The sequence below is a fragment of the Rattus rattus genome, chromosome 2 (genome assembly GCF_011064425.1).
Source record: "Rattus rattus isolate New Zealand chromosome 2, Rrattus_CSIRO_v1, whole genome shotgun sequence".
Classification (NCBI taxonomy): Eukaryota; Metazoa; Chordata; class Mammalia; order Rodentia; family Muridae; genus Rattus; species Rattus rattus.
The window spans coordinates 192,250,365-192,277,088 of record NC_046155.1 but is presented as its reverse complement, the minus strand read 5'-3'; the positions used below and the strand labels follow the sequence as shown (position 1 = coordinate 192,277,088).

Sequence of the window (26,724 nt, the reverse complement as noted above, 5' to 3'; positions counted from 1 at the left end):
CCTCCTCCTGTGTGGGTCTCAGAGTGTGAACTCAAGAGTACCAGGCTTTGGCAGTGCCTTACATGTGCCCTGGGATAGCTTTTAATGTGGTATAAGAGCTCCTAAAGACAATGTCAGGAGCAAGCGACTGACTAAGCACAGCACTGCCTGGGCCAGGGGAGACAGAACTGAACAGGAAAGAACTGTTTCCTAGTTCATGAGGTAAAAACAGCCTCATTTTAAGAGTGAACAGGGAGAGATTAGGGCTGGTGATGTAACTTAGTATGTAAGGCTAGGACCCACAGGTGAAGGAGAGGACTGACAGACATGGTAATTAATGAAGAGCAGCTGACAGAATGGCCATCTGTTAAGGATCCAGAGTCAGGATGAAGGCTGAAGTCACTGAGTACAGCAGAATTCCAGTCTACAACAATCATGAGAGTTGCTCTGGCACCTGATTAAACTGGCAGATAACGTTAGAGCGAGGTAAATCTTCAATGGGAGTCTGGATCTCCAAGGACAGAAATTCATTTTTAAACAATTGCCCTCCAAGTTACTAAATCAGCAGACAAAACAATGAAGCTCGATCACTATGGCATTTTAATGATGCCATCACACACTGTGCTGTCCTTCCTCTCCCACTCTCTTTCCCCCAGCCCCTGCCCCTCCCCTAATTGCAGGTCCCCCTCTCTCCTCTTCTCTCCAATATTCCACCCCCTTCCCTCACTCCCTTTGCCTCCTGAAGATTACTCCCACGCCCTTAGTACCTTTTCCACTTCACACGCACGCACGCACAGATAAACACATATACACACAGTCAGATACACACACCACACATTCAAAGCTAAAGTCTACGTTAAGATTAAAAATTGGCATCTGTCTTTCTGGGTCTGTCTTATTTGGCATAACAACGACAACCAGCTCCATCCTACCCGTGTGATGGCTCCGTCTCTCTCTATGGCTGAAAACCTGTGGCACAGTACATGATGAAATTTGATCTGCATCCCAAAATTTCTTAAATTACATATAAACTTGAATTCAAGTTAACAGTGACACAGTGTTTTACTGACCCCTGGTGGTAAAAATGAATATTAATAGACTATAATTAACACAATTTAAAATGCTTATTTTCTAAAAATCCGTATACCTTCAGACATTTGTTTTGAATTTTACTTTCGAGCTTAGTTGAATTATCAGAAATAATGGGTACTGGTTGCTGGTTCTATCCATGGGAAATGAGCCAAACTTAGGCTCTGCAGAGTGGCTTCATATAGATATGTTCAGGAAAACCGCCAAGGCTACTCTGTTATACAATACATAAAAATAAAAGATTAAGGGAGAACATATCAAACTTTCTAGAATAAGCAGAACATATAGAATCAAAATTAGGTGAAACTGGATGATGTGGTTCATGTTTTTGCCAACATAAGAAAATGAAACTTTGCTGGGATAAAAGAAATAGGCAGTGAAAAACCACGAGGTGAGTTCTTTCCCCAGTTTCACAAAGGGGAGCTTTGAGAAAAGAAAAGTTGTCCTCTGAGCTGAGGGTTAGCTGCTCGTTGGTAGATTCCATCCCAGAAGGTGTGGCTTGAGCCAGTCCCTGCAAGTTCTTGGAGGGATTCACATGGCTCAAACCTAATGATGTTAAATAGGGGAAACAACATTCTAGCTTCTCTCTAGTTAGGTATGTGGGATCAATTCCGTGATTCCAGTCTGTGCATGGTGACCACAAGTCATCGCTTATCCTGTCACCTCAGTGCTAACTGAGTGAGACCTCAGGAAGGACGGGTTTATAAAAGGAGCGTTGGCAAACACCAGTGAAGTCAGATGGAGTTGCAGGAGTCTGCTCATGCACTCATCTGTGCAGCCGCTCATGGTTATGGTCACTAATACCAGGGACCTTAGATTGCTGCCCTCTCTTTACTGCAGCCCACATGTGCCTGAAGAGACTCTTCCTAAACCATGAAAGCTCACTCTTCACGTAACATCCTTGTTTCCATATAATGTAAAGCTGGCTTCTTTCCTCTCAGGTACAGTGCCCTCATCTCTCACTTAGCTGTTTCTTTCTAGGATGGACAATGACAAGGCTAAGCCTGTTTCAGTGTGAAATCCCTAAACTTATGCATACATTGCCTGTCTAGAAAACAACCACAAATGGTCAAAGGCACGTGGCTGAGGAAGCCCTGGCCCTAGCTGGGACTGACGACTGCTGTGTGAATTGGCACAGTGTTACTCTGCTTTCTAAGTGTCTCTGTTTATACCCAGACAAGACAAAGCATATTCCAAACTATCAGAGAAGCTTCTCTTAGTAGAAAACAAAGAAACTCAAGGTGGGCCTCAGGGATGGCTCAGTGGTTAAGAGCACTGACTGCTCTTCTAGAGGTCCTGAGTTCAATTCTCAGCAACTACATGGTGGTTCACAACCATCTGTAATGAGATCTGGTGTTTTCTTCTGGCCAGCAGGTATATATGCAGGCAGAACACCGTATACATAATAAATAAATATTTAGAAAGGAAAGGAAAGGAAGGAAGGAAGGAAGAAAGAAAGAAAAGAAAGAAACTTAAGGTGCTGAGAATGACTGATGACATTTTACATGACCCCCAAAGGCTCAGTAGAGGGGCAAGATGACTGGAAGAGCTGGAAGACACAAGGCTGTGCAATGCCTTCTGGATACGACACAGTGGTTATAATCTTGAACTCACAATGGCTGCGATTATCTGTACTGGGGCTGCACAAGACTAGCCCTGTAGTCATGAAGGGGGGTCGTGGGCCCGCAGAGCTATTGGCTACTGACAGACGGGGAGAAGGGGCTGTCTCTCTAGTTGTACCACTGTGGAGCCCACCAGGCCCTAACAGACAGTTCTAAAGTCACACAGATGGCCCTAGACGAACTCAGTGGGTCACAAAACAAAACAGACACAGATTTGGGGAAGGGTTTTGTAGGGAGCAAGAGAGGGCTGACAGGGGTGGGAGGGTGATAAAAGAGGGTGTGGAACATAAGTAATTCTAATGAATTATGTACAAGTATGAAATTGTCGAAGAAGAAATTGTTGCAAAATGTTGAATAAACTCGATTTTACAGTGGATAGTAACAGTTGCAAAAAGCAATTAGCCTCAAATTAATTTTAAATAACTTGTAGTTACTTTAATTTTTCAACTATAAAAATAAAATAATTTGGGGGCTGGAGAGATGGCTCAGCGGTTAAGAGCACTGGCTATTCTTCCAGAGGTCCTGAGTTCAATTCCCAGCAACCACATGGTGGCTCACAACCATCTGTAATGGAGTCTGATGCCCTTTCCTGGTGTGTCTGATACAATGTACTCGTATACATAAAATAAATAAATACTTAAAAAAATAATTTTATATTTACTATTAAATTTAATTAAAATCTTTTAATAAATAGCAATAATTTTAATAAAAAATTTTGGGCTTTTGCTAAAGTCAGTATGTTACAGATTTTAGAATGATGATAGACTGTTTAACATGGGAGACCTAGCCCAGCAGTGGATAGCAATAAGTTGAATGTTTCATATTCTGCAGAGCAGTAACTCACTTAAATCTGTAGTCAGTACGTCCCAAGGGCAGAGGGCAGAGGAGGACGCTTATGAGGCTGAAGTCCACCAAGGCTCTGGTGACATGCTGTAACTCACTGCATTTGTTACCTGCTGCAAGTCACTCCATTTCCTAGCTCTGGGGTCTTCATTGGTAGCATGTACTCAAGGCAGCTACACTACTAGACGATGAGAGTGCAAAGGTGTCTGATACAGACCCTGAGGTCTGTAGCTCCTGCGTGGTGCCTTACATGCAGCAGTTAGTTACCTGTTCATGTCACTGACTGACTTAGCTAAAGGAAGATGGAAATAGAAACATGAGTGCACGGCTCCGGAAGTGCCCGTGATGTTTAAGCAGTATTGTGATATTGTGATATACATGGAGAACTGGGTACACTCGTTTTATAGTCATAATCACGTATACACTCTTGCTCTGGTCTTAGGAAATTATAGTGGATACATCAATAAGTCAAGCCACTTCATGACTGCAGATTCTACCTCTGCTGGCATTTGAAGACTTGATGGGATGCTTGCCTGACAATGCAGGCTTCAGTTACTGTCAGCAGCCATAGGGCTGAGGTGGTCATCTGTGACTTCCAAAGAGCCAAGTTAAGTCACGAGTGACTCCTCTATATACTACGACTTTCTACAATACACATTTTTTTCTTTCTTTTTTTTTTTTCGGAGCTGGGGACCGAACCCCAGGCCTCGCGTCTGCTGGGCAAGCGCTCTACCCCTGAGCTAAATCCCCAACCCCTACAATACACATTTTTAAGAAACAAGCAAGTTACGTTAACTAGTATGGAAAGACATACTATTTGGTAAAGAATAAGATATGTAAAGAACACTTTGTTGAGTCATGCATGAACCTAACTAGCCCACAAAAGGCCTGGGCACTTCCAGCTGCCAGCAGAGCTGTGTGTGGAGGGAGGGGCTGCTTTGCTTTGATTGGCAATGCCTGAAACTTCTCTATGATGAGATATGAAAAAGAAAGATGCGAGAAGCAACAGGTCCAGATCAGTCAGTAAACCTTTGTCAAATACTGATGCTAGAGGGGGTGGCTGTTTAATCTACACAACAAGGGCTCAGGTGTGGCAGCCCAGCCTTTAGGAGTGCGCTTAGGTATTCTTTACCGAGTGAATGGGCTAGTTTCCTACAGAGGAGACAGGCTTAATGGCTGAGAGCACTAAGTGAGACAGGAGACCTACCGAAAACAGGTTAACCACAAGATGAGAAGGATTAAGAAAAGACACACTTACTAGTTATATATGAGAGTAATGGGAAACTAGTGCTTGGACAAGATTCTTATTAGTAAGACATCATGGCCTTTGAATATTCTGATAAATAAATGAAAAAGTGCCATTTTTTATTAGTTTTATTTTTTTAATCATAATTGATTTGTTCAGCCAACTAGACAAAAAGACTTGGCGGCTGAGTGTCATATAATTTCTAAAGCCTGGGTCATACGCACCATTACTACTGACCAGATGTCGAGCTGCTCTCTGGCTCCAGTGATCCTTCTGGTTGTGACAACTCCTCTCCTACAGGCCCCCTCAGCTCGGTCTGGTCATTCTGCCATGAGGAAGACCCCTCTTCCTCAGGCTTCTTCTCTTGGCCTGGTGCTGTCTGTGAGGAGTATGTGTCTAAAACTGGCTCCTGGGTATGGAGTGTGGTTGGCTGCTGTGATTCTAGACTCACCGAGGGCTCTGTCACTGTGTTAGGGTCGATAGGCACATCATCCGACCTCTGAGCGGGCTGTGCAGCTGCCTTACTCTCATAATCGTTTATCCTTCTTTCAACCACTTCACGGATCAACACTGAAAAGGTCAGAGGTCATTTTGAGGTCCCATACTTTCTTTATAGACAAGTACAAATATCCCTAGGCCTCCCCCTTCCCCATCAGCCTTTATACATTTAGCATATACAACTATCAATTAATGCTTTGAACGGGTTATATCTTTACGTCTTTAAAGACGCCATGTATGAAGCAACAATAGAAGATATATAACGCAATTACAGGAAAACCAGAGAAAAAGAGGGTGAAAACTGTTAATACAGCTGACAGCCTCGAGGTTTATTGTCACTAACACCAGTGTCCCCCACTTGCACTTCTTGGCTTTTATGTAAAGTAACTTACTGTCAAGCACAGTTCTTCCCACCATGCTGTGCTCCATGGTCTTCTCAACTTCATTCAGCAGCCATGGCAGGAATCCGACCTCAATATCTGCAAGAAAGGATTTCATTAAGCCATTTCTGCAAATCATTAGACAGACTGTGTTTCCCCAATGTAACACTGCTTAGCATCACCATCTTCTCAACATAAATGTTAAATACACTCACATAATGTAGCAGGAATGGTGGGGCCACCTCTCTGTAAACGCTGGGGACCTCACAAAAGCACCTCCTGCAGGAGGACCTAATTGCCACTGCCTGAGAGTCCAAGGATTGCTGGCACAGACAATGCCAGCCAATCAGGAACTGCTGTTTAGAAGCAATGCTTTCTTGGGACCCATGGGACGTGGGTGGAGGGTACTAGAGGAGCTCGCAGCAGTGCTCAGAGAGCTTGCTTGCTGTTTCTCACCTGCTCCCAGAGTCTGTAGTTGGCGCTGAGCCACCTCACCTCCAACCCCCAAGGGCAGGTAGGGTCAGGTGTCATAGTTCAGGGCACAGGCAGCAACATAGCATAGCTTTTTGCCACATTTTCTAAATATGCTCTGGTTAATTTCCATTCTACTGCAGTAGAAGCAAAATTTTACAAATGATTTCTACAGTTTTACAAAAGTTACAGGACGTTACTCTTTACCGATTTAGTGCCTGGCCTTTAGCCATTAACACCCTGAAGCTGGGAGTAGAAGTTTTGTTGAATTCTTATTGATCTTTAGTGCTTCCATTTGATTTTCTGCCATTTGAGCTCCATGGCTGCTGGAGAGAACCTTAGACCCCTCTAGTCTTCTGTGCATATCTGGAGTCGGTCGATCATATCACTGAGCTCACTACTGTCCTCCATCACCTAGGATGCTAGCAGCTGGTTCACTTTATCATGGCACTCATTGCTTTTTTTTGTCAATTTATCCAGAGATACTAGGAGCAACCAACCAGCATAATTGTTTTTCTTATTTTTCCACAATTTGTCAAAAGTTTTAAATGCAGTCACTAAATTCCTTGCTACTCACAATAGGTTAATCAATATATTCAAATGCATTTGTCTACATAAGTTGGTTAACTAGTTCACATAACAGGTTTTACTGATCACCATGCTTCTAGGAGAGGCTTTAGTAAATGTAGGTGTTAGCAAATAGGAAAACCAGGACCATATACTTCTTTGTTTTGGTGGGGTGGGGGCAGCTTCAAGACAGGGTTTTCCTTGTGTAGCTCTGGGTGGCCTGGAACTCAGAGATATACCTGTCTCTGACTCCTGAGTGCTGAATTAAAGGCATACATCATCACTGGAATGTTCCAGATCCTTAAAAAAATTTATTCTTATCCTTCTGTTGCTCTAGAACCACACCTAGGGTCAAAATATGTGACAGCCAGGGTTCTTTATAGAAACAGAATGAGTCTATGTATAAAATTTCACATACTTTATGATTTAATTTCTAAAAAATCATTTCAAAATGAGAAAACTGATGGTCATAAAGCTTATGAAACCGGGGCCTAAACTCATGTTTTTCACATCAACTCTTTCTATTATATAATCCTGCTTATCAATAAGGAGCTGCTAATATCCTAAATCAATACCTTTATAACACACTGCTTTAAAGACTTAAGCTTTTCTTTTGCTTTCCAACAATGGTATGTGTTTAGAAGGTATGATACTTAAACAACTACAACTGACTTTTTGTTTCAGAAATATAAAAATTCTAATTCAAAATAAAAATGATTAGGAAGGGCATGGTGGCACATTCCTGTGTTTTCAGCATCCAGGAGGGAGAGGAGGAGGTAGGAAAATCTTAAGTTTGATGCTGGCCTGGACTACAAAAAAAAAAAACAAACAACAACAACAACAACAACAACAACAAAACCCAAAAAAAAAAACCAAAAAACCAGGGCAGTGATCTTACACATGAAATAAATTTGAACCAGTAATAAAATTCTCAGCATAACAATGAATCTAATAAAAATTTCTACGGGGTTGGGAATTTAGCTCAGTGGTAGAGCGCTTGCCTAGCAAGCGCAAGGCCCTGGGTTCAGTCCCCAGCTCCGAAAAAAAGAAAAGAAAAAAAAAAAATTTCTACAAACCTCTTTCAATTGGATCATAAAAATAGCCACTATTCCTGAGACTGTCAAAGACAGACGGGAGAAGGTCAGCCAGGTACCGCTGAGCAAATGCACGAGCTGAGATCTTTTGTGACGTCTCATTCTGCTTATGTACGATCTCCCACTGCTGTTTCTTACGGCGTTCCTGCCAAGGGAAGAGATGTCATTGCATATGGAGATCTGAGTATTTTGTTCCCTCAGGCACTAGGACTACTGAGGCTGAGGATGTGGAAACGTGTCTGTCAAGGACTCACCACAATGTAACACATTTGAGCAGTGAGTGAGTGTTGAGTTTAGGAAGGAAGAAACGAGGTAAACCTCATCTCCTGAGCTATTTCAAATAAAATCATTTCTATGCTTAATGTATGAGTGTTATCAACAGGATAAGGGCAGCTGGATACAGCAGCACAAACCGCTAATTCCTGTCCTAGGGGGGTTGATGCAGGAGAATGGGGGTTACACTGGGGGAGACCTTGTCTAAAACAACTATGACAAATGATACTTTTTACTAGTGATATCATAAAGTAGTACTTACTTGAAATTATATTCTTATGTATTTTCCACTGAAGGACATTGGCCAATGATCTGACTTGTTTTTAATGCCTCTTTGAATTAGTAAGGCTAAACTGGCTTTCGAGATCATGAAAGCTTGTTTTTTTTTTAGTATATATTTGTCTCCTTTAGGTCAAACAACATCTATAAAGCTAATGAATGCTTTGCTATATGCCTGTATTAAGCGGGGGGCATTAACAGTCTTCGAATAACCTATCTTCTGTTTAAAAACAAGTATGGATCTAGATGACGTAGATTCTAGCTGTTTCCATGATCTACTTCCTGACAGCAAGCACATACTTTGTAAAGATCTTGTTTCTGTGGTCAGTGTCTATTTTATATATGCAAGCAAAGACCTGCATAGAACATTTCTACGGAGCCCTATGTTCTTCAAAGAAACAACTACTAATTTTGGAAGAATTATTAATTTGGGAAGAAAATATTAAAACCATCTGATTATGTCATATTTAGTAGACGTTTTCTACAAATGTACCTTTTTTTTTAAAGACTATTTATTTTATGTATGTGAGTACACTGTCGCTGTCTTTATGCACACCAGAAGAGGGCATCAGGTCTCATTACAGATGGTTTTGAGCCACCATCTGGTTGCTGGGAACTGAACTCAGGACCTCTGGAAGAGCAGTCAGTGCTCTTAACCACTGAGCCATCTCTCCAGCCTCCAAGTGTACTTGTCTTCACAGTACTTTGGACTCTTTGGGAAATAGTTCTCATTGGTTTAAGTATTCGGGCACTACCTTTTATCTATTTGGTGTGTAGACTGACAGCCAGAAAGACCCTTAAATATAACACAGTATAGAATTTTCTAGCTGTAGGCTATTGATACATTTTATTAAAATGAGTTATAAAACTTTTCTTAATGAAGATTCCTAAAACATAATTTGGAAACAAGGTCCTGGCCACCAGGAAGCAGGCAGAGCCCTCTCTTCATGCATCCATGCATCCCATGAGCCCCAGCAGGTCTTGCTTCTTTCCTTTCCTTTATCCTGCTGCTATTGGACCATGGCAAGTCAAGGTATTCTTTCTCTAGTGCTCCTTTCCAGCTCTTGACATTTAAGAGCAGCATCCAGCTGGACTCACGGTACTGAAGAACTGCATTTCATTGGGAGCTTTGGGAAGCTGACTCAGATACATTAATAGAAGGTGAAATTTACAAAAAGTGAGAGATTCGTGATCTATAGGAGAGGCCTGAGCAACAAAGACTGTAGGTCACCTTCACAGGAACATTTCTTACGGTGCTGTGTTCTTCATGTAAGTAGTTACTATTTATTAAAAAAGATTACTGGCTTCATGGTATGCCATATGTAAGTTTGGACATAATGTATTACGTGGCCAAGAGACTAAGGGACAGTTTTGGGTACTCAAATAGGGGATGGGTCCAGCATATGCAGGGCTCCAGTGTCAATCCCAAAGAAACAAGAGAAGAAATAAAAGACCAAGACAGGCAGGCAGGCAGACAGACAGACAGCTGCACCTTTTCTTCTCGGTGCCTTCTCTCTTGCTCTTCCAGTCGCTGCACTTCGGCCAGCTCCACGTTCCGGATCTCTTCATATGCGTACTGACTGGCCCGCAGGTTGGCCAGCTCCTCCTCTTCCATCACCTCTAAAAGGGCCTGCTCAATCGTCTTCCCCACCAGAACCTCTAACATTGGCTTGACTTCAAGGTCAAAGTCAAAGAGCTGAAAACAAAGGAAGCACACAGACTTTCAGTCACGAGCGCATGCACGGTAAGAATGTAAAGGGGGTGACGAGAGCAGATTGCTGGGTAGCCTGTGCGTCAGACACTGACTACTACTGTGTGTGCTTTGACTCTCCAAACAACCCTACAAGGCACACAGGAACCTTCTGATCACAGGCAAAAATCTATCAGGTTAAGCACAATCAAGGAAATCTATGTTTATCAATGTGAACTCTAACACTTAATGATTTTAAGCTAGAATTCTGAAACTAAAGGGAAGTGTCCTGACTTTCATATTCTGGTTTGTTTTTTTTTTTTTCCCCTGCTAAACATTGACTGGCTGTTCTTAAAAACGGCATTTGAACTAAGGACTAAGAATAGTGTCCATCTGAAGTGACTCAAGTCTAACAAGTCACCACTTTCTCTGCAGAGCTTGAAGACTTCCTTTCCAAATTTCAATGAGTTTCTCAAGTTCCTTTGTTCCCACTTCTCCATAACCTCATTCATGTAGTCAATGACTTTAACTCCATAAACTGGTCTATTACGCATTCCATGTGGCAATGAAAATGTCATTCAGAGTTCTTAAACATACAGTGCTTTCATAAAAGTTATATACTCCACAGTGACTTGTTAAGTCACTGAGAGTGGAATCTCTTATATAAACAATAGTCCTCTTCCAAATTATTTGGTACAAATCTTAGGTATACACATTAAGTAAACATGTAAGCAAAACTGAATGTGTAAAAATGTTTGTAATGAATTTGTTTCTCATCAGAAAGTAGGAACAATCAAAATAGTGTACTTAAAAACATTTCTTGGTACTACAGGATAGGTCATTATCTGGAAAGAAATCCAAGAAATGAGTCTGATTTGAGTCTATGAAACTCAGTTTTCAAGGTAGAGGGAAGCCAGAGGATGTACCGTACCTCTCCTTCTAGTATCTGAGTGGCCACATCTTTGCCAGTTTTGGCAGGAATGAAGAGGGGTGTTGGTGGTCTGTCCAGAAATGCATCTGTCTGGCATTCCATGTCAATTTCAATTATGCGGTCAGCAATTTCTTCAAGGTATAATTCTAGAAAGAACATTACAGGGCTTACGATTAATTATATCCCATTTTTGGTACATACATGCATTTGAGATGTTAGCTCACCCAAACAGAATTAAGTTACCAGGCATGGTGGCACATACCTGCCAACCTCAGCTCTTAAAAGGCTGAGGGGGAGGACCTCGAATTTAAGGCCAACCCAGGTCAACAGTGAGTGTGAGTTCAACACTCAAAACAACGAAATAGACTCCTAAACCGAAACGATACCAAATTAAATGAATTAGAAAATAAATCTTAGAATGAAAGTACTCAACACTTTCTCATGGCTGAGAACGCCCTGGCCTTTTTATTGTAAAATGGGATTAAAAGAGAACATGAGACCATAGGTGCCTGAGATGAAGAATGAACAGTGCTTGTAAGAGACCGCGTTTTAGTAAACACAGGATTGGCTGTAAGCGTGTTAGGTGCCTGGGGACTTTAAGAATCATGCACCAAACCACCTTGCTCTTTGGTCTTCTCCTATGCATAGTTTAGAAACAGACACATGCAGACACGTGTCGCATTAATACCTTGATGAGGCAGGGCGACATGTACCATGTGAAGAACTTGAACGCTGGCATTAAATACTGAATACAGGATCCAGCCAAGATATAGCTCGCTGCCCTCAATCTCCTCATGTGTTAGAAGGGTCAGTTACTTGTCACATAGAATCTTTTTAACACAAGCGAGTAACAGGTAAAGGGCCAGAGGCAACAGTAAAGAAAAAGTAGGGCTTTATCAGTTAATATTCAGATGGTTATGAAGCTCGGCTTGAGACCCCCCCGCCCCCAACACACACACACACACGCACACGCACACATTAGCCAAGCTCTCCTGTTTTGAGCTGATGATTTTGAGTTGGTCACACTCAGAGCTTTCAGACACACCTAGGCCCAACACTAAGCCTCAGCTGTCAGGATGACAAGGATAGCTAATCACTGACACCCACTCATTCTAGGTTTGTCTTAAGAGCAGGGGGAAGCAGTGTGGTTTATTCTTTTTGCTTTTAGTTTAGAAATAATCCTGGTGATCTGCTTATGGCCTTCTCTGGATAGAAGGAGAATCTCAAGTCACATCAGTCTAAAGAAAACACCAAGTACTGTCAGATTACCAAAGTCCTGTCAACAGGAAATGCCTTGTCCAGCATGGCCTGGTCCTGGAAACCTGACTAGGGGCAGTGAAGAAATGAAGAAAGGACACATAGACATAGCACGGAAAGACTGGGGTCAGGTGGGCTTTGCCCACTGTGATGGAGTGGCACCTACTATCCCAGCAACCCAGAGTCTCAGCACATTTATGCACACCATGGGATGGGGTGGGGAGTGGTTAGCGAGTCTCTGTAGGAGTGACTGTAGCAAGTAGTCTCAGGCCATAAACATCTGGGAGGAGAAAGCCGCAGTTCCTTATTTTTGCACACACTGGTCAATCACCCATAAACACATACTTGCACACTGTCAATATTCACACTCAGAGCAGAAGGCTTGGCCAATTTGCTATGGGTCTGAAGCCCATGTCAATAATACACGAATTTACTCAGAACTTCATGTGCTGCTTACACATTCCCTCACGGTACCCGTGTTATGTACACACTCAGTCAGGGCCGCCTCAGCTCCCCATAAGGAAAGTCTCTACGGCTGAGAGGGAGGCAAGCAGGGAATCCTGGAACCTGCTTTACAGACGCCTATGTGCAAAGTCAAAGAGAGCAAAGGAGACAGGCCAGTGCGAAAAGCAGATGACTAAAAATGAGTGGGTTCATTCTCCCTGAAGGACAAGTAAATGTCCACACAGAGCTGCAATGCTCTCTTGTCAGTCTTGAAAAGAAAAGTGACTCATTTTGGGCTGTGAGTAATAATTCTACTTTAAAACTGTGCTGGCTAATTTTATGTCAACTTGTCCATGCTTGGAGTCATCTGAGAGGAAGGAATTTCAGTTGAGAAAATGCCTCCATAAGATTGAGCTTTAAGAAATCCTGTAGGGCATTTTCCTAATTAGTGATAGAAGGGGAGGGCCCAGCCTATTGTGGGTGGTGCCATCCCTGGGAAGGTGGCCCTGGGTCCTATAAGAGAGCAGGCTTAGCAAGCCATTGGGATGTAGGCCAGTAAGCAGCACCCCTCCAGGGCCTTTGCATCAGCTCCTCCAGGTTCCAGCCCTGCTTGAGTTCCTGTCAGGACTTACAGACTACAATGTGGAAGTGTGAGCCAAATAACCCTTTCCTCTCCAAGTTACTTTGGTGGTGGTGTTTTATCACGGCAGTAGTCACCCTCACTATGACAGACATACAATATGGGAATGTGTAGTCAAGGGACTCTTCTATCAAATCCAAATCCCTCCTTCTAGTACTTCTGACACTAATGATATAAGATCTATTTGTTTACTAAACAGATGTCCTTACCATATAACAGGGATACAGAAATATTATAAAGAAAACAAAATGTAAGCTCCAATGGACTGACATGAACAGCTTGTGAGCTGCGATGCCAGGGGCATGGTCAGGTACCTGTCTGCACATCCACATGCTTTCTGCCCTCCACGGGCTCAGGTGTCCGTGGTCTGAGTTGCTGTTGGGCTCGTTTTCTGGCAAGAGCCCTTCTCCTGGCCTGCTGCTGCTGCTGAAGCTCTAGAGGGTCCGGCTGTCCAGGCTGAGAGGGACAGACAAGGCTTAGAAAGAGCAGACAGTACTTCTCAAAGCAGACAGCTGCTGACACGGACCAGGCCACCCCTGGCTAGCAGGAAAGCTGTGTCAGCTAATGGCTCCTGATGATTACTGGTGTGATGAGGGCCATTTTGCTGGAATGTGGTCAGCTGACACAAAGCTAACAGCAAACGCACACTGGGACACATGGGTTCAGAGTCCTACTAACCCTATTTTCTCTCTATTAAGCACTTTTACCACTAATTCTTCTGGAGCCTAGTAAAATGTGCGTGCGTGTGTGTGTGTGTGTGTGTGTGTGTGTGTGTGTGTGTGTGTGTTCTGTTACAGTAAACTTTTAGTGATAGTAAAGAAATGGAAAACCATTATTATTTTTTTTAAATCTGAGTTCAATGGAATAGATTTCCCTTGAATTTTTATCAGTTCAGTTCAAAGAGAAAACATCCTGAGTCCAAAGAAAGCTTCTTCAAGTACACAAAATAAGCTATTAAGAGGGCTGGAGACACTGCCTGTTTTAACTCAATACAATTATGAAAGGAAAAGGGAAATTGGATAGTATTTTGAATGAAAAAAGTTTCAATATTTGAAACTTGAACACATTTTAAATCTTGTGTGACTATGTATTTGTGTATGTGCAAGTTCATGTCTGCGAGTGTGGGCTGGTAGTCCATGAACCATAGCACATGTACAAAGGCCAGAGGACAACCCTGGGTGTCATCCTCAGAAATGCCACCACCACCTATGAGACATGGTTTCTCACTGGCCTGGAGTCTACTCATTAGCCTAGACAGGTGGCCAGCGGGCCCTGGGGATCCTCCTGTATATACCTACCCAGTTCGGGGATATCAAGTGTGCTCCCGTAGACCCAGCTTTTTTAGTGGGTTCTGGAGATCAGACTCAAGTTCTCATGCTTACAAGACAGACACTTTCCAACTGACCACCTCCCAGCCTCCACGTTTTTATTTTTAATCTACATAAAGGAACTGTACATATTTACAGGTCACAGTGTGACATTTCAACACACAGATACAATGTGTTGTGATCAGATTATAACAATGACTATATCTGTCATTTCTGTGAATTGGCCACACTTAAAAGTCTTTTTTTTTTATCTTGATTAACTTGAGTATTTCTTATTTACATTTTGATTGTTATTCCCCTTCCTGGTTTCTGGGCCAACATCCCCCTAACCCCTCCCCCTCCTCTTCTACATGGGTGTTCCCCTCTCCATCTTCCCCCCATTACCACCTTCCCCCTAACAATCACGTTCACTGGGGGTTCAGTCTTGGCAGGACCAAGGGCTTCCCCTTCCACTGGTGCTCTTACTAGGCTATTCATTGCTACCTATGAGGTTGGAGCCCAGGGTCAGTCCATGTATAGTCTTTGGGTAGTGGCTTAGTCCCTGGAAGCTCTGGTTGGTTGGCATTGTTGTACATATGGGGTCTCGAGCCCCTTCAAGCTCTTCCAGTCCTTTCTCTGATTCCTTCAACGGGGGTCCTGTTCTCAGTTCAGTGGTTTGCTGCTGGCATTCACCTCTGTGTTTGCTGTATTCTGGCTGTGTCTCTCGGGAGAGATCTACATCCGGCTCCTGTCGGCCTGCACTTCTTTGCTTCATCCATCTTGTCTAATTGGATGGCTGTATATGCATGGGCCACATGTGGGGCAGGCTCTGAATGGGTGTTCCTTCTGTGTCTGTTTTAATCTTTGCCTCTCTATTCCCTGCCAAGGGTATTCTTGTTCCCCTTTTAAAGAAGGAGTGAAGCATTCACATTTTGATCATCCGTCTTGAGTTTCATGTGTTCTAGGCATCTAGGGTATTTCAAGCATTTGGGCTAATAGCCACTTATCAATGAGTGCATACCATGTGTGTTTTTCTGTGATTGGGTTACCTCACTCAGGATGATATTTTCCAGTTCCATCCATTTGCCTATGAATTTCCTAAAGTCATTGTTTTTGATAGCTGAGTAATATTCCGTTGTGTAGATGTACCACATTTTCTGTATCCATTCCTCTGTTGAAGGGCATCTGGGTTCTTTCCAGCTTCTGGCTATTATAAATAAGGCTGCTATGAACATAGTGAAGCATGTGTTTTTGTTATATGTTGGGGCATCTTTTGGGTATATGCCCAAGAGTGGTATAGCTGGGTCCTCAGGTAGTTCAATGTCCAATTTTCTGAGGAACCTCCAGACTGATTTCCAGAATGGTTTTACCAGTCTGCAATCCCACCAACAATGGGGGAGTGTTGTTCTTTCTCCACTTCCTCGACAGCATTTGCTGTCACCTGAGTTGTTTTTTTTTTTTTTTTCCAGAGCTGGGGACCGAACCCAGCTGAGTTTTTGATCTTAGCCATTCTCACTGGTGTGAGGTGAAATCTCAGGGTTGTTTTGATTTGCATTTCCCTTATGACTAAAGATGTTGAACATTTCTTTAGGTGCTTCTCAGCCATTCAGCATTCCTCAGCTGTGAATTCTTTGTTTAGCTCTGAACCCCATTTTTTAATAGGGTTATTTATCTCCCTGTGGTCTGACTTCTTGAGTTCTTTGTATATTTTGGATATAAGCCCTCTATCTGTTGTAGGATTGGTAAAGATCTTTTCCCAATCTGTTGGTTGTCGTTTTGTCCCAACAACAGTGTCCTTTGCCTTACAGAAGCTTTGCAGTTTTATGAGATCCCAATTGTCGATTCTTGATCTTAGAGCATAAGCCATTGGTGTTTTGTTCAGGAAATTTTCTCCAGTGCCCATGTGTTCGAGATGCTTCCTCACTTTTTCTTCTATTAGTTTGAGTGTATCTGGTTTGATGTGGAGGTCCTTGATTCACTTGGACTTAAGCTTTGTACAGGGTGATAAGCATGGATAGATATGCATTCTTCTACATACTGACCTCCAGTTGAACCAGCACCATTTGCTGAAAATGCTATCTTTTTTCCATTGGATGGTTTTGGCTCCTTTGTCAAAAATTAAGTGACCATAGGTGTGTGGGTTCATTTCTGGGTCTTCAATTCTATTCCATTGGTCTATCTGTCTGTCTCTGTACCAATACAATGCAGTTTTTATCACTATTGCTCTGTAATACTGCTTGAGTTCAGGGATAGTGATTCCCCCAAAAGTCCTTTTATTGTTGAGGATAGTTTTAGCTATCCTGTGTTTTTTGTTATTCCAGATGAATTTGCAAATTGTTCTGTCTAACTCTTTGAAGAATTGGATTGGTACTTTGATGGGGATTGCATTGAATCTGTAGATCACTTTTGGTAAAATGGCCATTTTTACTATATTAATCCTGCCAATCCATGAGCATGGGAGATCTTTCCATCTTCTGAGGTCTTCTTCATTTTCTTTCTTCAGAGGCTTGAAGTTCTTATTATACAGATCTTTTATTTGCTTGGTTAAAGTCACACTGAGGTATTTTATATTATTTGGGACTATTATGAAGGGTGTCATTTCCCTAATTTCTTTCTTGGCTTGTTTCTCTTTTGTGTAGAGGAAGGCTACTGATGTATTTGAGTTAATTTTATACCCAGCCACTTTGCTTAAGGTGTTTATCAGGTTTAGTAGTTCTCTGGTGGAACTTTTGGGATCACTTAAATATACTATCATATCATCTTCAAATAGTGATATTTTGACTTCTTCTTTTCCAATCTGTATCCCTTTGATCTCCTTTTGTTGTCTGATTGCTCTGGCTAGAACTTCAAGAACTATATTGAATAAGTAGGAAGAGAGTGGGCAGCCTTGTCTAGTCCCTGATTTTAGTGGAATTGCTTCAAGTTTCTCCCCATTTAGTTTTATGTTAGCCACTGGTTTGCTGTATAAGGTTTTTATTATGTTTATGTATGGGCCTTGAATTCCTATTGTTTCCAGGACTTTTATCATGAAGGGGTGTTGAATTTTGTCAAATGCTTTCTCAGCATCTAATGAAATGATCATGTGGTTTTGTTCTTTCAGTTTGTTTATATAATGGACCACGTTGACGGTTTTCACATATTAAACCATCCCTGCATGCCTGGGATGAAGTCTACTTGATCATGGTGGATGATTTTTTTGATGTGCTCTTGGATTCGGTTTGCCAGAATTTTATTGAGTATTTTGGGTCGATATTCATAAGGAAACTGGTTGAAGTTCTCTTTCTTTGTTGGGTCTTTGTGTGGTTTAGGTATAAGAGTAATTGTGGCTTCATAGAAGGAATTGGTAGTGCTCCATCTGTTTCAATTTTGTGGAATAGTTTGGATAGTATTGATATGAGGTCTTCTGATAGAATTCTGCACTGAACCCGTCTGGACCTGGGCTCTTTTTGGTTGGGAGACCTTTAATGACTGCTTCTATTTCCTTAGGAGTTATGGGGTTGATTAAATGGTTTATCTGTTCCTGATTTAACTTCAGTACCTGGTATCTGTCTAGGAAATTGTCCATTTCCTGCAGATTTTCAAGTTTTGTTGAATATAGGCTTTTGTAGTAGGATCTGATGATTTTTTTTAATTTCCTCTGATTCTGTAGTTATGTCTCCCTTTTCATTTCTGATTTTGTTAATCTGGACACACTCTCTGTGTCCTCTCATTAGTCTGGCTAAGGGTTTATCTATCTTGTTGATTTTCTCAAAAGAACCAACTTTTGGTTCTGTTGATTCTTTCTATGGTCCTTTTTGTTTCTACTTGGTTGATTTCAGCTCTGAGTTTGATTATTTCCTGCCTTCTACTCCTCCTGGGTGTATTTTGCTTTTTTTTGTTCTAGAGCTTTTTAGGTGTGCTGTCAAGCTGCTGATATATGCTCTCTCCTGTTTCTTTCTGCAGGCACTCAGAGCTATGAGTTTTCCTCTTAGCATAGCTTTCATTGTGTCCCATAAGTTTGGGTATGTTGTTCCTTCATTTTCATTAAATTCTAAGAAGTCTTTAATTTCTTTCTTTATTTCTTCCTTGACCAGGTTATCGTTGAGTAGAGCATTGTTCAACTTCCATGTATATGTGGGCGTTCTTCCCTTATTGTTATTGAAGACCAGCTTTAGGCCGTGGTGGTCTGATAGGACACATGGGATTATTTCTATCTTTCTGTATCTGTTGAGGCCTGTTTTTTTGACCAATTATACGGTCAATTTTGGAGAAAGTACCATGAGGTGCTGAGAAGAATGTATATCCTTTTGCTTTAGGATAGAATGTTCTATAAATATCTGTTAAGTCCATTTGGTTCATGACTTCTCTTAGTCTGTGTATGTCTCTGTTTAATTTCTGTTTCCATGATCTGTCCATTGATGAGAGTGGGGTGTTGAAATCTCCTACTATTATTGTGTGAGGTGCAATGTGTGCTTTGAGCTTTAGTAAGATTTCTTTTATGTATGTAGGTGCCCTTGTATTTGGAGCATAGATATTTAGGATTGAGAGTTCATCTTGGTGGATTTTTTCCTTTGATGAATATGAAGTGTCCTTCCTTATCATTTTTGATGACTTTTAGTTGAAAATCGATTTTATTCGATATTAGAATGGCTACTCCAGCTTGCTTCTTCAGACCATTTGCTTGGAAAGTTGTTTCCCAGCCTTTCACTCTGAGGTAATATCTGTCTTTTTCTCTGAGGTGTGTTTCCTGTAGGCAGAGGAATGCAGGGTCCTCATTGCGTATCCAGTTTGTTAATCTATGTCTTTTTATTGGGGAGTTGAGACCATTGATATTGAGAGATATTAAGGAATAGTTATTACTGCTTCCTGTTATATTCATATTTGAATGTGAGATTATGTTTGTGTGCTTTTCTTCTGTTTTGTTGCCAAGACGATTAGTTTCTTGCTTTTTCTATGGTGTAGCTTACATCCTTATGTTAGGCTTTACCATTTATTATCTTTTGTAGGGCTGGATTTGTAGAAAGATATTGTGTAAATTTGGTTTTGTCATGGAATATCTTGGTTTCTCCATCTATGTTAATTGAGAGTTTTGCAGGATACAGTAACCTGGGCTGGCATTTGTGTTCTCTTAGGGTATGTATGACATCTGTCCAGGATCTTCTGGCTTTCATAGTCTCTGGTGAGAAGTCTGGTGTGATTCTGATAGGTCTGCCTTTATATGTTACTTGACCTTTTTCCCTTACTGCTTTTAATATTCTTTCTTTGTTTTGTGTATTTGGTGTTTTGACTATTATGTGATGGGAGGAGTTTCTTTTCTGGTCCAATCTATTTGGAGTTCTGTAGGCTTCTTGTGTGTTTATGGGCATCTTTTTCTTTAGGTTAGGGAAGTTTTCTTCTATGATTTTGTTGAAGATATTTACTCGTCCTTTGAGCTGGGAGTCTTCACTCTCTTCTATACCTATTATCCTTAGGTTTGATTGGATTTCCTGTATGTTTTGGACCAGTAGCTTTTTTCATTTTACATTATCTTTGACTGTTGTGTCGATGATTTCTATGGAATCTTCTGCTCCTGAGATTCTCTCTTCTATCTCCTGTATTCTGTTGGTGATGCTTGTATCTGCGGCTCCTTGTCTCTTCCTTTGGTTTTCTATATCCAGGGTTGTCGTCCTTTGTGCTTTCTTTATTGCTTCTATTTCCATTTTTAATTCCTTCACCTGTTTGATTGTTTTCCCGGAATTCTTTCAGGGATTTTTGTTATTCCTCTCTATAGGCTTCTACTTGTTTATTTATGTTTTCCTGGATTTCTCTAAGGGAGTTCTTCATGCCTTTCTTGAAGTCCTCCGGCATCATGATCAAACGTGATTTTAAATCTAGATCTTGCTTTTCTGGTGTGTTTGGATATTCAGTGTTTGCTTTGGTGGGAGAATTGGGCTATGATGATGCCATGTAGTCTTGGTTTCTGTTGCTTGGGTTCCTGCTTGCCTCTCGCCATCAGGTTGTCTCTGGTGTTACCTTGTTCTGCTATTTCTGACAGTGGCTAGACCTTCCTATAGGCCTGTGTGTCAGGAGTGCTGTAGACCTGTTTTCCTGTTTTCTTTCAGCCAGTTGTGGGAACAGAGTGTTCTGCTTTCGGGTATGTAGTCTTTCCTGTCTACTGGTCTTCAGCTGTTCCTGTCGGCCTGTGTCCTGAGTCCACCAGGCAGGTCGCTTGGAGCAGAAAAGTTGGTCTTACTACCCAAAGACTATACATGGACCGACCCTGGGCTCCAACCTCATAGGTAGCAATGAATAGCCTAGTAAGAGCACCAGTGGAAGGGGAAGCCCTTGGTCCTGCTAAGACTGAACCCCCAGTGAATGTGATTGTTGGGGGGAGGGCGGTAATGGGGGGAGGATGGGGTGGGGAACACCCATATAGAAGGGGAGGGGGAGGGGTTAGGGGGATGGTGGCCCGGAAACCGGGAAAGGGAATAACAATCAAAATGTAAATAAGAAATACTCAAGTTAATAAAGGAAAAAAAAAGTTGGTCTTACCTGTTGCTCGTGGGGGGCTGCTTTTGAGCTCTCCGTGAGGGCGGCAACCAGGAGGGCCTGCGCCGCCTTTTCCCGGTGCCCCCGTGCACCCAAAAGTCTTATTAACTATTTTATTTTTTTTAAAAAATGTTCGGCCTGGGAAGATGGCTCAGTGGTTAAGAGCACTGTCTGCTCTTGCAGAGATCCGAATTTCAATTCCCAGCAACCACATGGTGGCTCACAACCATCTGTAATGAGATCTGGTGCCCTCTTCTGGCATGCAGTTGTATATGCAGACAGAGCACTCATACATAAAATAAATAAAATACTTTAAAAAATGTTATACACAAGGAATCTTATAGCACATAACACCTTAAAGTGACTTGCTTTTTCCTAAGTAGTCACCTGAGTCATCTAGGACCTTACCATGTCCAAACAACCCACCTGCCTGCCCCTACTTGTGCTGGGGTTTATAAGAGGGCATTAGATTACCACGGAGCTGGAGTTACAAATAGTTATGAGTTACCCAACATTGGTGCTAGCAAACAAACTCAGCTCCTCTAACTGCTAAGCCACCTTCCCAGCACCTCTACCCCACAACTCTGCCTCTGCTGAGTACAATTTGGTTGGATGGACACATTTTCATCATTTACCTCATGAAAAAAATATTAAGAATATGACACGGGGTTGGGGATTTAGCTCAGTGGTAGAGCGCTTGCCTAGGAAGCGCAAGGCCCTGGGTTTGGTCCCCAGCTCCGAAAAAAAGAAAAAAAAAAGAATATGACACTACAGGTTGCTATGAATGCTCATATGCAGGCTTATGTATAGAAGCGTTATCTGTTTGAAACAGGTAGATGCAGCTGTAAGTTTGAATGTACCTTTCCATTTCTATGGACCCTTGAAGCCCTTATTGTCAGTTTTTAAATGTTAGTGTGGTAATAGGTGTGTAGTAACTATCACCACAGCTTAAAATCGTATTTCCCTAATGGCTAATGCTACATCTTTTGATGTGTCTGTCAGGATTATCTTCTCCTATGGCTCACAACTTTTGACATTTTCTAATTGGTTTGCATATTTTTAGCTTTTAAGTTTTGAGAATTATAATTTTCATAAGCCCTTCATTAGCATGCTGTTTACCTGTTGGAGTGGTTTGTAAAGTTTTGTAGCTTGCCCTTCTGCTTCTTTACAGGGCTTGTCATCACTCCAACTTTGTTTCTGTGAGAGCTACCCTCTCAGGATCACACAAATATTTTTTATATTTCACATTTAAACCTGTCCATTTGCAATTTTCTCCTCAATTGCTTCTTTAAAGCAAGGATCCCTACATAGCTCAGACCGGCCTCAACCTAATGATCCTTCTGCTTCAGTGCCCCCAAGTGCCCCTGCTCTTTCTACTTAGGACTGCCTTGGCATTTGGGGTCTGTGGTGATTCCACAGAACTTCTAGTGTTGTTTTTCTATCTCTGCTAAGAATGTGACTGAGATTTTGATGAGAATTGCACAGAATCTTTAGACCACCTTTGATAATAAATATATTTGCATTATTATGCCAATCAATGAGTATGATATGTCTTCCCATTTGCACTGCTCTTTAACTTCTTCCTTAGGTATAGACATCTTTCTCTTCCTTCAGTATCTTTCTATGGTTTGAAGCTATTGTCAATGGAAGTTTTTCCTGATTTCTTTCTCTGTAAGTTTGTCATTGTTGTGTTGATTTTGATTTTGGTGGTAGTTGTTGATTTTGTATCTTGGTACTATGCTGAAAGTGTTTATCAGGTCTCTGGGGGCATCATTAGGGTCTCTGAAGTATGGGAAACTTTGACTTGCTCCTTTCCTGCACATGTTCTTTTTGTTTCTCTCTTGCTTTATGCTTTAGGTAAGATATTGAGTATTATATTGAATAAGAGTGGATGCTTTTAGAGGAAATGTTTTCGGTGTTTCTCCATTTAGGGTCCTGTTGGGTGCATGTTTGTTATGCTTTGGGTGCTCTCCTGTTCATCAGGCAGGAGCTGAGCACTTACCACAGGGGCTCTCTGTACACAGTCATCTCCTGCTTTCTGTTCACACGTCCATCTATGGCAATCATTTGCATCTGTGGGTCTCTTGCTTCCTTGGGATGAAACCACCTTGGTCACAGGCACATCTTTTTAATGTTGCTGAATACGAATCGTGGGAGTTCATGTGTGTTCATCAGGGAAACTGGTTTGTATTGGTTGTAGTTTTGTTTCTTTGCCATGTCCTCCCCTGGCTCTGGCACCAGGAAACACCAGTTTTCTAGAGCAGGTATGATCGTCTTCCTGTGCTGTCACTACTTTGAAGAGCACTGCTCAGCTCTTTCTTCCAGGTTTGGGACAATTTGGCAGTGACTCCATCTATCCTTTACCTTTTCTTTGGGGAAACTTTATTACTGGTTTAAACCTATTACTTGTTATGGGTCTGTGTAAGTTACTCATCTCTTTGTGACTTAACTTTGGTAGGTCATTTGTGTTTTTATCCATTTTTCTAGATTTCCCGTTATTTCACTTTAATTTTATCTGTATCTATATCTATATATCTGTGTGTATATTTTGCATGCATGTGTGCCTGGGCATCATGTAATTGCCCGGTGCCTTCAGAAGCCAGAGGAGGGCTTTAGACCTCTGGACTTGCACTTACATATGATTGTGAGCTGCCATGTCGGTGCTGGAAACGGAAACTAAACAAATAGTTTTTAGGGTCTTTCAATACTCCTCAAAGTTGTCTACAAAACACAATGGAGGAATATTACATCTGTGCTAGAAAGGCAGTGTGGTCCCAAGGCCAAAGCCATATGAGGACACACAGAGGCAAACTACAAATCAATTTCCCTGATGAACACAGACACATTTCCCAGTAAAATTCTTGAAAATCTTATTCAACAACATATTTAAAAGATTATGACTAAAAACAGGTCCTCTGGAAGATTAGCCACTGCTCTTCAGAACCAAGAGTTTCCATTAAAAAAGCAAAACAAAAAACATATGTTTTCAAAGTATTCCCCAATGATTATCTGGAGTTTGTAAACTCCCACTTTTATCAATAGCTTTATTAATTAGCTTTTCTCTCGCTTCTGGTTAGTTTGGTTAGAGCCTGTCAATCTTGTCTGTCCTTGCAAAAACTTTGGGTTAATGGAGTCTCCTTCACTGACCTCTAACCTGGCCTTTATTATTTCTTTTCACTTCCCGCTTTTAGCTTTGGCTTGTTCTTGTTCTTCTCATTCTTGAGGCACATCATTAGGCCACTTATTTGAGATCTCTGATTGTTGCTGTTGTTGTTTTGAGACAAGCATTTTACTTTGTAACCCAGGTTGGCATGGAACTCCCTATGTATGTCAAAGCTGGACTTTAACTCTTGGTGCTCCTCTGGCCTCAGCCTCTCAAATGCTGGGACTACAGATACATGCTACCATGCCCAGTCTCTTGATCTAATTTAGTTATAAACCTCCTCTCAACTGCCACCCTGATTTCTACAGTGCATCTGGGGTATTCAACAGTATACTGTTCAGTCGTTGAGAATTTATTTCAGTAGGGTTTTTCCCCTTTTATTCCACTATGATCTGATAAGGAATAAAAATTATTTTGATTCTTTTGTATTGTCTTATTATTTAAAAATGCTTAATTTAGGGGCTGGAGAGATAGCTCAGCGGTTAAGAGCACTGACTGCTCTTCCAGAGGTCCTGAGTTCAATTCCCAGCAACCACTTGGTGGCTCACAACCATCTTTAGTGGGATCTGATGCCCTCTTCTGGTGTGTCTGAAGTCAGAGACAGTACATGAAATAAATAAATAAATAAATCTTTAAAAAATGTCTAATTTAATGAATGTATGAACATTACAAAAGGTAATAATTTAAAACATAATAGATCAGATGGCACAGAAATTAGAGAGGTAAATTATAGCTTTAAGAACACGTTCTAAACTAGTCATATCATTGAAAAGCACCTCTTTTTTGTATTTATTCTTTCTTTGTGATCTAGAATGTGGTCCACTTCAGAAAAAGTCCAGCGGTTGCTAGAGGGAGTGCACATTCCATTTTGTTGGTTGGAATATTCTGACAATGTTTGATCGGTTTGATCTATGGTACAGTTTAACCCTGGAGTTGGTTAATTTTTAGTTTTAATAGCCTATCTAAAGATGAGAGTGGGGTACTGAGACCAACTATTCTTATTGTAGCAGGACCCATGAGGCCTTTTGTGCTCATTTGTACTTGTTTTACAAAACATTTGACACGTGTATTTATAAGTGTTGATCTTGGTGGGACATTCCCTCATTAATGTACAGTGGCCTTCTTTATCTCTTCTTTGGTTTGCAGTTGGCTTTATCACATGCCAAAAAAGCCACCTGTGCCAGCTTATTTTTGGCTTCTGCTTAAACTGACTTCATTCTTTGGTTCTAGTCTCTCAGCAGTAAGCTTTTTCTTGGATATAACAGATAGTAGAAATAATTTTTAACCCAATCAGCCAGCCTGTAGCTCTTTTCTAATGATTTGGATCATTTGCATATGGAGTTATTGAGAGATGTCTACTAATGCCTGTTTTGTTGGATTGATGTTTTTATTGATTGGTGTTGGGGCTTTCTTGTTTACTGTGTTGGACACGATGGATTCCTTTGTTAATCTATTTCTGATGTAAGATTCCCTTTTCCAGACTGGGGATTTAGCTCAGTGGTAGAGCGCTTGCCTAGCACAAGCCCCTGGGTTCGGTCCCCAGCTCCGAAAAATAGAAAAAAGAAAAATAGTCCCTTTTCCTCAGACTGTCTTCCTGCACTGAGTAGAGCATTCTTTAAGTAGCTTCTCAAGTGATGGATTGCCCTCCAATGTCCTGATTTCATCATAGCCTTGGAAGACAGATGTCCTGGAGACAACAACCTTGGCTGGAAGTTATGTCTTTCAGGGTTTAAAGTATCAGCCATGCTTCCTGGCCTTTAGAGTTGCTGATGAGGGATTGAGAGACAAAATTTTTTGGGTTCAGATGCCATATTAGCAAACTTGACCTAAGTTTAAACTCAAGTAAACTAACAGGACAGTACCCAGCATCAGTTTCCAAGTTACCTCTCCCCAACAAAACCTGAACCTAGCTCCACTTTCTAGGCCACCCAATACCTGCATCTCCAGGTTATCCCCCACCCTCAAATCCAGCATTTAGCACCAGTTTCCAGGTTAATTCCTAACAAATCTGCACCTCCAGGTTACAAGCCCACCCCCTGCCTAACCACCACCAATCATGAGGGAAGCAGAAGTTAAGTTTACGGTATGGTTCCCAGCACCAGCCAATGATGCTAAAGGCCCCCGATTAGATGCTTGCCAGGCTAGAGGCACTCACCCCTCGTTTGCTGCTTTCTATAAAACCTTGTCTCGATGAATGTTCAGGGTTTTTTCTTCACTGGAACTGTCCTGTGGGTTGGCAGTGAGTTAAGCCCAAGCTAGCTCGAATAAAGACCCTGGTGTGTGTCTTAGTCAGGGTTTCTGTACAAAACATCATGCCCAAGAAGCAAGTTGGGGAGGGAAGGGTTTATTCAGCTTACACTTCTACATTGCTGTTCATCACCAAAGGAAGTTAGGGCAGGAACTCACAAAGGGTAGGAACTTGGAGGCAGGAGCTGATGCAGAAA

At 41.6% G+C, this 26,724-nt stretch overlaps 1 protein-coding gene across 2 annotated transcripts in view; it reads right to left on the bottom strand.

Annotated features, from left to right (window-relative positions):
* The window catches only part of Rsph3 (radial spoke head 3), a 54,994-nt gene that overhangs the window by 10,506 nt on the left and 17,764 nt on the right, over positions 1–26,724 (bottom strand). Inside the window, exons 3-8 of one of the 2 annotated variants that reach the window (XM_032894735.1) lie at positions 13,618–13,759; positions 10,963–11,108; positions 9,834–10,037; positions 7,772–7,934; positions 5,670–5,756; positions 5,004–5,349 (exon numbers count right to left, since the gene is read on the bottom strand). In XM_032894735.1, coding sequence (XP_032750626.1) covers positions 5,009–5,349; positions 5,670–5,756; positions 7,772–7,934; positions 9,834–10,037; positions 10,963–11,108; positions 13,618–13,759 — 1,083 coding nt within the window. In that variant the 3' untranslated portion in view covers positions 5,004–5,008. Of the gene's footprint in view, positions 1–4,892; positions 5,350–5,669; positions 5,757–7,771; positions 7,935–9,833; positions 10,038–10,962; positions 11,109–13,617; positions 13,760–26,724 lie in introns of those variants that run through there. The other variant, XM_032894734.1, reaches the window with a different exon arrangement.